This window comes from Phyllostomus discolor (genome assembly GCF_004126475.2).
Source record: "Phyllostomus discolor isolate MPI-MPIP mPhyDis1 chromosome 15 unlocalized genomic scaffold, mPhyDis1.pri.v3 mPhyDis1_scaffold_37, whole genome shotgun sequence".
Lineage (NCBI taxonomy): Eukaryota > Metazoa > Chordata > Mammalia > Chiroptera > Phyllostomidae > Phyllostomus > Phyllostomus discolor.
In genome coordinates, this window is record NW_023397493.1 from 362,977 (window position 1) to 377,867 (window position 14,891).

General features: G+C 46.6%; 1 gene segment (V, D, J or C); it reads right to left on the bottom strand.

The window, feature by feature from the left end:
- Positions 1-553: 553 nt before the first annotated feature.
- On the bottom strand, positions 554-5,370 carry LOC118498633. The segment is given in 3 exon segments: positions 554-660; positions 4,874-5,191; positions 5,277-5,370. Coding segments are annotated over 3 exon segments (471 nt in total).
- Positions 5,371-14,891: the final 9,521 nt, after the last annotated feature.

A 14,891-nucleotide genomic window follows, 5' to 3' on the forward strand; every position in this document is an offset into this window, starting at 1 on the left:
AACCTCATTTGAATCCCCAAAGGTGACCCTGACCACTGCTTCTAAGATGGTCTCAATGAAGTGCTCAATTCAGAGGACAAGGGGCATCCAAATGTGCTCCCTGCACAGCCACCAAACATAAAAGGGGTTGATTCAGGAGTGTATTCCCTGTATCTCTCTCATAGTGAATCTGGTCTCTTGCAAACTTTCCCTGAGACTGATGTGCCTCTGACAGCAACGTTTCTGGTTTCAGATTCCTGACAGTGTTTCAGGAAGTCAGGAGGTCTATCACCCTGTCATCCCTTCAGCCCAGCCAAGCTGCCTGACTTCTCAGTGTTTTTGACACACTGAGGTTGTGGGTCATCACACTGTGTCACTTGCATAGTAATGCATGGCTGTGACCATGACTTCAGACCATTTGCATGCAGATAAGCAATTCTGGGGCAGAGGTTTCCATACAGGAAACAAATTGTTATGAGAAGCTGTGGGCATACATGGGCTTCCCAGTCTTTCTGTTCAGCTGGACAATGTATCAGAAGCCCTCTCCTGGGACCTTTCTCACCCAGAACGTAGCTTAGCTGGTGATCATGTATCCAAAAGCCTTGAAGGAGAACTCCACTGAGGCCCCAGGCTTCCTCACCACAGCCCCAGACTGCTCCACCCGCACCTTGGAGTAGACACCTGTGGAGAAGAGGGTGGAGTGTGTGGAAATCCATCTTGAGACTCTCTTGTCCCTTCCCAGAGCCAGGATCTAAGGAGCCCCTTATCTGTAGCCACTGCCACCAGGAAGAGGGCTCTCCAGCTCTAGTCCATGGTGAGGGACTGTGCTGTAAGGGCTTCTGTAGGGGAGGGTGTGGGTGTGGGTGAGTCTCTCAGGGCAAAGACAAACTCTCATTTAACCTAGTCCACTTCTCATTTCCATTGTCCTGAGGAAGGTTGTTGAAAGGTTGAAGTCCTTACCCAACCTGAGATAATTAGAGGACACAAGGACCATGTGTAAGGGGAGTCTGATGGACTAATTCCTAATCCACTGCAGAGGACATGTATCCCCTGACAGGTCCCTGAGCTCTGTGCTGAAATAGCTCCTCTCACTGAGAAAGAAGCCACCACAGGGCATGCTCCTCGTTGTGAGCCCACCTTTCAGTGACACAGGGACCAGTGGTACCAATCTGGCCATGGTACCTGCATGTGTTCTTCCTGGATCAGTGTGTCTCCAAAATGCTGTCCCTAGTGAGTTAATAAAACCACCCCTGCCCCAGCTTCTTACAATTTGGATATAAAGTAACCACACAAGTATTCTCATGGTCTATAGTTTCCATGTCTTATTGAGTTTGCTAAATGCTCTGAGGGAATAGGATAAGTACAGTTGTCTGAAGTCCAATGTTATTTTTACATGATTTTTCAGAAGAGTAAGATATAGGTCCTCAGAGAAACTACTCCCGTGGCTCCCTCTCCATCTTCTCCTGGGGCAGCAGCCCTCCTGAGTCCTAGGTGCCCCCTGCTCCCCCACCTGCACCCTGCAGGGGAGGGTCCTGTCTGGGTTCAGAGGGCACAAAACTCTCATGACTGGACACTGACTTCAGGATACTCCCATATGGACACCATGTGCTGTGACATTTCTAGGAACAGAGAACTGATCTTACTAAACCCCAGTAACTCTGCAGGGAGCCTCCAAACAAGGGCTCTATGAGCCACCAAGGAGCCCATTTCCTGGAGCTGCCTGATGCACTGACTCAGCCAACACTTCTGAGTATGGAAGTTCTTGGGGCCTTTGGAGGCCTCTGGTGTCCTCAGATTCCTCTGTTTGAAGGTCCCATCTGAGGACACTGCATGAGGCCCTAATCCCACCACATTTCTAATAGTCAATCTTACACACACACACACACACACACACACACACACACACACTGATGTTTTTCATGGTAACATTGTTGAAGTCTCCTTTCTCTCATTTTTCTACTGCATGGCTGGGTCTCCACATAGGTTCTAGGCCTGAGTGGGGCTTGTTAGGTGACAGCTCTGTGAGGCACAGCCTAGGTTTTCACTCTCTCTTGATTGTCCATTCTGCTGGTTGTCTTCCCTTCTACCACCTGCCTTGAGGATCCACACCCCAGCATCCCACACAGAAACAGATCCACTGTTTCCCAGTTCTCAGTGACCCACAGCTACACCTGTCAGTCACTGCAGGAGTCACCATCTGATCCGTCACCTGGGTCTCTATTTGGCCCTCATTGACATTGCTGCATGGATCAAGGCACCACAGGTAAGAACTGAGGCCCTGCTGGTCATTATTCAGATTCCTTTTCAAGATTGTCTTCTGATGATATCACCTTTAACAGGAATCTAAACAACAAAACAAAACAAAACAAAAAACTAGCAAAATATAACCAAAGACACTGAAATAGGGGATAGTCTGACAGTGGCCAGAGGGGAGAGAAGAGGGAATTTCAGGGGGGAATGGGTAGGGATTACAGGAACAAATTAGGAGGACACATGGACAAAAACTAAGGGTGGGGGGTAATGGGGGGAAGGGGGGAGGGTTGGGTGGAGGGGCTGAAACGGGAGTAGGGGGCAGAAAACTGTACTTGAACAATGATTGAAATAAAAAAAAAGTAAAAAAAAAAAAAAAAAGATTGTCTTCTCTCTGGTCAGTCATGGAGGAGCTGCGTGATGTTCCACCTGTGGGATCCATGTCCTCAAATCCAGCAGCCCCATGGGCCCTGAGTTCTTGTAAGTTCCAGGCACAGACACAAGCATCTGTTTTGTTTTCACTCTCTGGGGAATGTCACAGGTGGCTCCTACCTAGGAGAGCACTGAGAACATCCACATTTTCACAACACCTCAAACCTGTGTTGGGTTTGTCAAGCACGTGTCAGGTATGTGTGCCACCAAGTCAGTTCAGGCACTGCATGTTTATCCTCTGTGTAGATGCTGTTGTCATGTGTTATCACACTTGGCAACTGAATCATGTAAACACTCTTTCTCAGGAACTCTTCACAGAAATATGATAAATCACATAAATCTCTATCATTTCAGTAAGTGTATGTCATGAACATGTGCACTAAGCCATCAGGGAGGACCAGCACTGTGTGACCCTGGAGGTGACATCTCTGAATCAGCATAGCTCATGGACACAGGCAGCAGGATGGTGTTTGTAGAGTTGGGGCAGGAACTTAGGAAGAGGGGTTCCCTGCCTGGAACTTTCCATCTTGAGGTGGGGTCTTCTGTGGAGCTCAAGCCTGGAATGAGTCACAATGTGTTTTTCCATCAGGGGTTTGTGGTGAACACATCACATGTGAAGGGTTCTTACTGTGACAAATTGACAGGAGAGGGGCCATGTTACAATAGAGTGGGTACAGCCATTCCAGACAAACCACCTGGCACATCTTCCTTCTCCAACCTGTGCAGGGTGTGGACTCAGCATAGTCACTTTTGCACTGGTCCCCAACACTGTGTTTCACAGTGTTTGCACAGATAACAGATAAGATGTATCCTGTTATCCTGCTTGCACAGATAACAGGGAAGATGTATCCTGACTGCTGGACTGAAAATGGCAGACTGCCTTCAAATTTGCACCCCCACGTGCAGCTAAAGACCAACTTAGCTTGTCTTCAGGGATAGAAGTCCCTCCCTCTAGTCCTGTACCTTCATCCCTCCCTGTCTCACAAACACCCCAAACCTTCACCCCTACTCAGGGCAGTGTTTAGGCTTCTGCCTGAATCTCTGTTTCCTAAGTATTTTTTTTTTCTTTTTAACCTCAGATGCACACTGGATTTCACTTACTTTTTTTTTTTCTACTTTTACAACATAATCAAAGGGCAATCCTGTAACACATACAGAGATGAACCCTGAGGTCACTGTGGTGAGTGAAGGGACACAGACACAGCTGAGGGAACACCACACAGTCCCTCTTAGAGCAGGACTCTCAGACAGTCCGGACGCAGCTGATGAGGGCAGTGTGGTGGTTCCCCAGAGCTGGTGGGAGGGGAACAGTGAGCTTCCTTTCCAAAGAAGCATCCTGTGATGCAGGGTTCCAGATGTCAGCTGCCCATCACTGCACCTGGGGTTAACAAGCACCACGTGCATGTGGTTTGTGTCAAGTGTAGATATCATGTGTAATTCTCTTCACAACACAGAAGGGCAGATGGGACTTCAATTCCAGTGTGAGGGCATGAAGAGCTACAATGGAATGAGTCCTAGTCAGAATGCAGAAATTGTTTTTAAAAGTTCTGCTTGGACTGGGGGTGATCCTATTGGAACACTGACGATGAAGAAGAATTGACTCCAGAGCAGATTCCAACAGTGATAACACCTAGACAATATACACTAAGGCACACACCCTCCCTTCCCCATCCTAGTGCAGCCAATGCATTCAAGACAAGCGTGTTCAAGAGCACAGACTCTGCACTGCCAGCCCTGGTCACAGGTTCCTTTTCCAGAAGAGAAGATGTCAGTTCCCTGCATTCCTCCCCCAGCTGCTGGCTACTAAGGTTGAGATCCATGCAGCTGCCACCAAACTACAGGACTCACTCTGTACAACTGACATCACTTCTGGGATGCAGATCTGAGCATGCCCCCCTTGGTCCCTAAGTCCCTGGGACCCTCATCCTGTCTTCTACAAAATATGTGCTTTCTTGTTTATTGTCTTCAGTGAAAAGTTGAGAAATCAGATTCACAGAGAGGAAGGTAGGGTCCCTGGATGCAGCTGTGAGCTCTGAGAGGAAACCTCGGCTCCCAGGAGGAAGCTGCTTCCTTCCCCACCAGGTCCACACCTGCCCCCGGGGCTGTTCTCTATGATTGGTGAGAGGGCAGGGCGTCGTGTTGCTCTGGGTGGCCCCTGCAGGCCATCCTTCCTTCCTCCCACAGGGAGGTTTGTGTCTGGGCTCACACTGACATCCCCTCACTGTGTCTCTCCCACAGTAATAGACGGCTGTGTCCTTGGTTGTGACACTGCTCAGTGCCAAATAAACTTGGCTCTTGGAGGTGTCTCTGGTTATGCTGACTCGAGATTTCAGTTCTGGATTGTACTCTGTACTTCCAGCACTCCACATAGCACCAACCCACTGCAGCCCCTCCCCTGGAACCTGGCGGGTCCAGTGTATGCTATATATTGCTAAAGGGAATCCCGAGACAGTGCAGGTGAGGGAGAGGGTCTGTGAGGGCTTCACCAGTCCTGGGCCCGACTCTTGCAGCTTCACTTGGGACAGGACACCTGTGGACAAGGGACATCAGACCCTGTCAGTCATGTGAAGTTGCCACCATCCCATAGAACTCAGTCTGACATCTGAGACACTCACCCAGGGGGACTGTCACCAGGATCAGGAGGAGACCCAGCAGTCTCATCTTCTCTAGAGCACAGCTCTGCCTTCTCGAGAAACCTCAGTCCCCTCTCAGGAGACAGCTGTGAGCCTCCACGACCCAGGGGACAATTTCAACTGGATGTGAGAAGGATATTTGCATGTGGGGGACTCTGTTCTCATAACTCAGGAGAGACTTGGGTCACTGCCCCGTGTCCTTCTGGTCCCTGAGCACATTTCTTCTCTCAGACTCCATACTGTGGGTCAGGGATGGGAGTGTAGTTGGGTTATGAAACAACTTTGAATCATGACAGTGGACAGTCTTTCTTTCCACATTTAAACATTGAACCTGGACTGGATGAGAGACCATAGTCTTTTAGTTTTATGCATTACTCAAATGGATATTAAAACAGATTGACATCACGCCCAAACATCTGCCCAAGGCCAAATATATCACATGAAGTAAATTTGTTGTTGTCAGGTTGGAAAATCACAATTTTATAAAGAAAATAACAGTTGATGTAAACTTTGATGTGAAAATAAGAGTGAAATCAAAAAGTTTTTTCCTTGTCCTGGTGGAGGCCCCTGGGCCTGCAGGTGGTGGTTTAGGTGCCACCTCTGCCCCAGTCCTGCTCCAAAAAATGGGCCATGCTGCTCAGGACCTGCTGCCCAGTGTCCAGTCAAAGCCCTGCAGCTGAGACAGGTGTTAGGCATGATGTGCCCTTTTTTTAATCTCACTTCTCCCAGGGCTGTGAAACCCCTTCACACAAGTGACCCAGTCAGGAGGCCTTCCAAGTTCCTCAACCACATGGGGTGCTGAGACCCTGGAGTCACTGTCTCCCAGTGACATAGAGGCAATGACTCTGGGTCAGCAGGCATTCTGAGATGTGTGAGGACAATGGGGCCTGTTTTCTGGTCATACAGATCAGTTGGGAACTTGCCATCCCTGCATTCATCTGAGACCCTGGTCAGGGGATTGGAGACTGATGTTGTGGGAAGGGGGTTGTGAGTCCATGATGAGCCAAGGTGACAGATGGAGGGAAGCCAAATGCAGGGTAGTTGTACTTTGCATCAAATGACTAAACCGAAGTGAAACATATGATGGGATTTAACAGCCTGGTAAATGCTTAAAACCTGATTTACTTCACCAATTCTCACACAACCCATAAACAGAAAATCTCCTCTAAATTACCATTATTTTATAGGGCACAGAGAAGCCTGCAGTGCATCTCAGAAACTGAGGACGTACATGGAACATATGTGAGGTTTGCTCTGGTGACAAATGACTTACAAAATCTCCCCCTTTGTTCACAGGAGCTGTGAGTGAGGAGTTAGTGCAGCCATGTGGTGTCCAGGTGGCATCTTTGATTGGAATGCCCCAACTGTTCTGAAAGTTCTGGAGGACACCTGTGAGGAGCTCTGGGCACTGTCCAGTGTGACCAGCATAAAGGAAATGGAGGTGAACGTCAAAGGAGAGAAGCAGTGAGAACATCTCCAGTTTGAAGACACCTGTTCCCCAGATGACCCTGTGCTATGTAACCCTTGCCTGTCCTCTGCACCATCATGTAGAAGGATAACTGAGCCCGATTATGGCTCTGTCCAGCCTAACAATGTGTAGGCTCCCTTTGCCAGAGGGCATTCAGACTGGACATGTCCTCCCTTCCCTCATATGTTATTTTGATGCAGCTTTGAGACACATTCTGGTGAGCATTTGGGTGTCTAGGTGCCTTCATTCTCAAGGAGCTTTAAAGACTCTGATGCCAGGTTACATGGATCTTGTTGCAGGTCTTGTCATTTTTCTCACTCTCACACCAGGTGAGAGCAAAAGGAAATACTGGTTACCTGCTTGGAGGACATTGCAAAGTGGAAATTCATGGGGACAAAAATGTCTCTGGAGAAGGGAGGGTCCATTTTGTGCAGGAGTGTCCTGTGTGTGGTGGACATCAGGGACAATCGTGCAACCCCACCCCTCTTCCTGGTGACACTCAGCATCAGAGTGTGTTGGGCTCCAATGTTGTGCCACCCACTTCATATCTCACTTGAAGAGGCACCAGGCTCTTGTAATGTCCTGCAGGCCTCTCAATGCATGACTCACCCATCGCCCTTGTCCCTACACACCCACGTCACACACTGGTCTCAGCCCAGCAACCTCTGTGGTCAAAGACTCTGGACCAGGCTTCCCTTGTTCCCAAATTCCACTTCCCTGGAAACATGTACTGGGCAGTCATAACCCTCCTGAGGTCATTGCCCCAAACACTCACTGTGCTAACATATTTTAAGCGGACACAGTGACGTTAAGCACACTCAGACAGTTGTGCAACCACTCTCACCTTCCATATCCAGAAATGCTCATTTTCCCAAACTGGCTTGGTGCCCATTAAATAATAACTCCCTGCTTCCTGCCCCTGCTCCAGCCACCGCATTCTGTGCTCTGTCTCCATGTCCTTGGCCACTCCAGGTTCTCACAGATGTGAATGAACACAGCCATTGTGATGCTGAGAGTGGATCATTTCTCTGGGCATTGTGTCTCCAAGACTCATCTGTCTTCTTGCATCTGTCTGTTTTCTCTCCTTTTTAAGGGGAATGGTATTTTCTGGCAAGGCTAGAGCACATCTTCCTTATTGAGTTTCCCATCCCATCTCTCCCATTTACACAATAATTCAATTGATTGCAAACAGGTATTCTCAGTATTTTCCTGAACAGGAAGGACAGGGCACAGCACAGGGAAGGCAGACAAAAACTCAGGTTAAAGGAGACAACATGTGGTCACCTGAAATGAACATGAGGCACTGGTGAACAGAGGCTGTGCTAAGATAGAACAACAGTAACAATTACCATAGTGTTTCTCACGGTCCTTTGTCAGGGTCTCCCATCCATTCTGGAAGCAGCAGGATGAAGAGTATGTGGAACATGGAGACCCAGCCTGTTTAATGGGTCAGGGCTGATGGAACTCTGGGTCTGACAGAGACTGGGTCACACTTATCTCAACCTTGTGCTCCTGGGACAGAGGCGCATACCCTGCCTCTACAGTGTGTATCTGAGGAAATAATAGACTGTGACAGAAAGAAGGTTTGGGGTAATTCAAGGAAAAAGTGTAATATGAGGGTCACAGAGGAGTCTCAAGGATATTTCCAAGTCCAGGGACACAGGCCTGAGTTTCAAGAGGAACACGTGTGCCCTGGATGCTGGAGGCAGAACCAAAGCTCATGCGGTTGCTGCAGTTCCAAGGCCATCAAGCATGATTGTCACACTGGTACCCTGCACGGCTTCAATGGTCAGGCAGGACCTCCCACATTAGTGTCTGAATCTGAGACACTCACCCTGTGGGGATGTTACCAGGCACAAGAGGAGACCCAGTGCTCTCTTCTTCTTCAGGATCATAGACCAGAGCTCTGCCTTCCCCAGAAACTCAGCCTATTTGTGGAGAAAACGGTGATCCCCCATAACCCAGGGCAAGATTGGCCTTACACCTAGAAGTGTAATTTAATGTGGGACAGCCTTTACCCTAAATGTGGGAAGGCACTAAAGCCCAATGCCCAGGTCACTCTGGGACCTCTGTAGGAACATCTTTTCTTTTGAAATCACTCAACCTGTGATTCTGATATAGAGGATCACCTGGATTATGAGACCCATTGGAATAGGATCAATGGTGAGCCTCACCTTTCTGAGCATAAACAGAAGTTTGGTTAGATGAGGGGTAACACTTTGAATTCTCAAGTATCTTTAAATTGGACTGTAAAATGATTACCATTTTGGGGGCAGTATCTGAATAACAAAACACCTGTATATAATTAATTACAAAAAATAATATTACAAAACCATACAGACAGTATCTATCTTGGCCAACACATTCAGAAATAGAGGATAGTCATTCTCAGCATCTTGTTTCTTAATTCATGATGCCATTTTGTTTCCAGTAATGTCCTCCCAAGCACAGGCATTTAGGCCATTCTTAATCTTTTTTTAAGGATTTTATTTATTTATTTCTAGAGAAGGGAAGGGAAGGATAAAAAGATGTGGAGAAGCATCAATGTGTGGTTGCCTCTCCCACACACCCTACAGGGGATATGGCCCAGAACCCAGGCATGTGCCTTTATTGGAAATCCAACTGGCAGCCTTTGATTCACAGCCTGAAATCAGCCCACTAAGCTACAGCAGTGAGGGACACCTCGAATCCTTGAAATCCTTGATGTTGGAACACCCCCCCTTAAGGCCCCTGTGAAAACTGCTCCCTAACACAAGCTCTTTGCACATTGCAGAAACTCCATAAACTAATCACAGCTGAGAAAATCGCTTTGTTACATGAAAGAGATTAGAAATATAAAATAAATATGTAGGTTTACAACTTGTAATTCTACATTTGTTGAAATGATTATAGCAGTGGCTTAACTGACCTGTCTCCTCCATCTAGTGATGTCAGGAATGTCATTGTTCAGGGAGCGGAGAATGAAGAGAATTCTAAGTACAGATTAGCTCACAGGCAAGGGAACTTCTATTTTCACAAGAAACCCCCACTCTGAGCCTTTCTAAGTCTTGTTTATGGGGGTAATCTCTATGGCCAGAGGGTGATGGGATCTTCCACACAACATATAATGTTCCTAATGTATAATAAACATTTTTTTTTCCATCAGAGATTAAATTTTAAAATATAGCTGCAAGTTCTCATCTACATGTTTATTGGTTTAATGGATATTTGGGGGGTAATTCTTTAATTTTAACAAAGTCTAATGCATCAATATGTTAATGGATCCCTTATTAGGTATTTTTTTCCCAAAGATCTCCCCAGAAAACATCAGCCTCCATTATCTATGTGTATTGGTTACAGCAGACCAAGGGACTGGAGCAGACACTTTGCAAATGAGTAAGGGGAAGATTCTGGGCTCAGAGTCACATAGACAACTATGCCTTATTTTCATGAACACAGTTGACTGGACATATTAATGTAATAACTTTTTAAGAGAGGACCCTCAAGGAGGCACAGGACATGGTAGAGATAGTTTATATTACCTTAGAAAACAGGAGTTTCTTAAAGATAGGCATGTTAAAGATTCTGCAGGTAGAGATCAAGAGAAATAAGAAACATGCCATTTGAAAAAGTGGAATCTTTGTTAACCACTCACATTTTCAGTGTCTCTGTTACGTGGGGTAATGAGGTCAAAGGTCCAGGTGACTAGGATTTAGAAAACTTTCAGATCATTACTCCTATGACCACAAACTGACTCACTCGCACTGGGCTGCAGTTATAAAACCTCTCAACACTGGCAGGGAAGACAGGACACTCCTGAGTGGAGGAACATGGTGATGGCAAGTCAGAGAAATGTTGTTACATTAAACCAAGACAACTGACTCAATCCAAATTTGTCATCACCCTCATCTTCATCATCACCATAACCATCATTGTTATCACCATCACTGACTTCATGAAGATAACATCATAATCATCAACATCGTCATTATCATCTTCATCATCATCACCATCATTATCAACATCAATTGCTTTCTTGCAATTGATATTCCTTAGTTTTTTTTTTTTTTTTTCTGTAGACATGTTATTTTGTTCATTTGACATTTGACTACACATTATGGCATCTGATTTTTACTCATTTTTATCATTTTTAAGTGAAATAGGTATTCACCATTTTTATTATTTTATATTTGACTGGGGTCAAAAGAAGTCTAATTTCTGCCTCTTCTTCATCCACTCCCACAGAGAATCTGATAATAGTCTAGGTCTCCTATTTAGATACCACTAGGAGACTGAAACCACACAATCCCCTAAAGCAGGTTCCCCTCACATACACCTCCACAACATAAGAACCCTCAGCAAGTCTCTTATTCATGCTCCATCAAAGTATGGTTGCCTTGCTAAAGCACTCTTCCTGTTCTTCCCAGAGATTTCAACTATGTGTGTGATAAACATTCCATGTCCCTTTGGTGTGGTTTTGTCATCAGCCTGGACATCCACACAGAACTGTGGGTCCCTCTGCTTCTGTGTGATGTAACCTACCCCTGGCTCTTTGGGTTTATGCCAAGTCAATCACCATCACCACTAGGCACCTCTGTTCCCTGGTATTGGGTCCATACACGCTGGTGACCCCTGCCCAGCAGGCCTGTGTTCTGCAGCTGGCCAGGTTAGAAACTGAGCTCTGTGGGGCAGTGCCACACTGTTGGGTCCAGCACAGCCTCTGGTTACATTCAACTACAAGGGTTAGAAGGTTTGATTATTCACTGGATTGGGCACAAGGGGGTCTGAAAATGACTCTGCCTCTTGTCCACAAGGGGGCATTGTCTGTCTTTACAATAAATGTTTCTAACTCCAAATTCAGAGGTGAGCAGAAAATCAGGAAACCAGAGACCTTGCCTAAGGGAAACTGTGACATGAAGAGAAAACAGCCCGGAAAACAAGCCCAAATGTCCACCTGTAACTGCTCCTGGTGTTGCCCGCTTTCAGGGACACCCAGTGTCCTTCACTCAGTGCCCACTGATGCTCGCCAACCCTCCTTCAGGCAGGTGAGTGTCAGCCTCACCATGAATTTCCCTCTGTGCATCTCACACAGTGATGCATGGCTGTGTCCTCAGTTCTCTGGGTGCTCATTTGCAGAGAGTGCACTTGGAATCAACTCTTGAGGAGATAAAACTGCCTTTCACAGATACAATCTATTACCTAGTGTGACTGTTACCTCTGCTTCTAATAACACCTATCCACTCCAGTCTCTTTCCTGGGGGCTGGCTGATCTAGGTTATTATATGGTAGTCAGTGGAGGTGAACCCAGATCCTTTGAGGGAGAGCCTCAGAGACCTGCAGGCTGTCTCAGGTCCCCTCAGACTCCATCAGCTGTACCTCACAATGGACACCTACAGACAAAGGACTCTCATTATCAGCAGACACAGACACACTCAAGCCCCACTTTCTTCATATTGTCACCATGTACAATCGTCACAGCAAGTGCCCAGCTCAGCCCAAACTTCATGGAGCTTCCTTTGGGTTAACTGATGTAATGAGTGCAAAGTGCAGAGGGTCAGGGGTTGGGCTTCTCTCCCTAAGGTGCTGGGTCAGTGGTGGGGCTTGGTTTATAAACACATGGAACAGCCCATTTACATGAGCTCCTTCCCAGGGACAGAGAAGTGAATTCTGTGAGTGAGAAACCCACTCAACTCAGAGGCACAAACATCTTTGTTGTGATAGTGAAAATTTAATAAGAGACTAGTTAGTATACAGGCTGCAGACTTGTTGCTGTGGCTAATTTCAGCCATCAATCAGTTTGACACAATTTAATTCACAGTGATATTCCTCATGCACAGTGGTTCATGCTATTCAGCTCAGAACAAATTCCTTGTGTGACCGTGTCTATGTGTCAACACACAGGGTGAGATTAATCCCCATAATCAGCCTCCCAGGACTGAGGACACTGGGCACTTTTGTTCTATCAAGACAGAATGGCTGTTCATTGTATGTCTGTGCACTGAAAGTCCATCAGCATCCAGAATGAGATCGGGAAGTAGGAATAAACCTATGCACAGCATTTTAACTGCCCTGGGCATCCTCTGTGCACAGCCTGTTCCCCCTTTGGCCCCAATGGCTCACCAACCATCACCTCAAGTGACTGGAGTGCATACCACACGAGAACCATTAACCAGTAAGGGGTTGCTCTGATCTACCTCTCACACTGTCATTTTTATACACAATCACTGGAGTGTTTGGGGGGGGAAGACTTCTTGAGTTAAAATGATCAAACCTAAATGACTTCTCAAATGCCTCTGGCCAATGCTCCCCCTGAGTGGTGTTCATGCCTATGCCTTCAAGCACACATCAGTCATGTCCTTGTGATGTGGTGACTGGGAGGGCCATGACTTTAGGGATCTTACTTGCAGTGAATACTGAACCTGGCTCCGTGCTGATATGGTAAATACTGAAATGGTTCATGGGTTATGCCCACTTCTAATGCTGCCTTCCTACTACATCTGTTTAGGAGTCTCCTATAAATTTCAATGAGGGCATTGTTTCTGTGACAGAAAAGACCAGAGGAAAACTGCCCTTGAACATCACTGGAAGGACACTGATGCTGCACTTTTTACAACAAAAAGAGCAGCAAAACCGAAGGGTGGCAACCTATGGGGTCATGTTACAGTACAATCCTAAACCATTCTGGTTGCTGTAACAAAGGCCTGTGGACTGGGTCATTGCCAGCAACAGAAATCTATTTCTCACAGGTCTGGATGTGAAAAATCCAACAATAGGTGTCGGCAGCTTTGATGGACAGGTAAAACTCCTCCCTAATGCCTGTCCCCTGTAATCTCAGAGGGTGGATGGGGCAAGGCAGCTTCCTCAGTCTCTGTTACAAAAGCCCTAATCCTGTCCAGGGGAGCCCCACCCCATGACCTTCACTTCTCCTAAGGCCACACACCCTAACATCATAACACAAGTCTCACATTATAGTGTGTGAGTTTTTCAGTGACACAGTCACCCATAGGAACACAAAATGAATCAAATCATGTTTCCATCCAGTTGGGAGACTACTCCAGCAGACCTCCCCAATCTGAGGATCCCCTTAATCCTGTGGGAACTCCTCATAGTTGGAAGCAGAAAGGGGTTGCAAGTCCTTCAGAACAAGCTGACGAGTGTGTAGAATGGACAGGTTGCACCCTAGACTTGGAACTAAGATGTATGTATAATTTATTGTTATTTCCCTTAATGAGTTAACCATTATTCTCATTTTCTATGGACTAAATTAGTTTTCTAGACATAATGGTTTTTCCTTCATGTTCCCAGGAATGATTCCCATTAGTTGGATGGAATAAGAAGTAAGGGTTTAGTTTTTGATGTTCAGTGTTGAAAAATTAACGTTCATCCCTCTATCTCCTCTTGTGCACAGGTGGGAAATTCATAAAGTGGTGACTTCCTCTAGTTTGATGTGGGTGAGAGACTGAAACCACACAAATCCATCCTGCTGAGCAGGGCCCTCTTGGACCTTCTCACGGGTGGACAATAAGAACCAGAACCAGGTTCTTCATGTGGCATGGACCAGCATTCCTGACTTGCTGAAAAGTCTCAAGAGACTCTACAATGAAGTGACAAACTATTTCATTGTCCCTCTTTGTGTGTGACTTCATCGCCCTGGACATCTGCACCAAGGTGTGGTGGGGTCCCTCTGCATCTGCATGAAGTTGGCTGCTATTGGTCGTCATGAACATGGAGTCAAGTCAATGACCATCAGCACCCTGGCCCTTGTCCTCTGGCATTGGGTTCACATGCCTCTCATGCCCACAGTCCAGCAAGCACACATCCTGCTCCTGGCCTGCTGGGACTCTGAGGTGTGTGGGGCTGGGCTGCACTGCTGGGTCTAGCAGAACCTCTGGTTGGATGTAACGGATGTGGATCATGAAGATTTGATGATTCAATTATGATTCATTAGGAAGAAAGTAAGGGAATGTGACATTCTGCCTTCTGTGTGTGTGAAATGTTTTCCTCTTATTACAACACGGCTCTATACTTCACTCAGTTAAGAGGTAAGCACAGAATCATGAAGGAAGAGACACTCCCAGAAGGAAACTGCTATGTGGAGAGTTAAACCACAGCTGCTAGGAAACCAAGAGTTACTGTGTATCTGCCTAGGT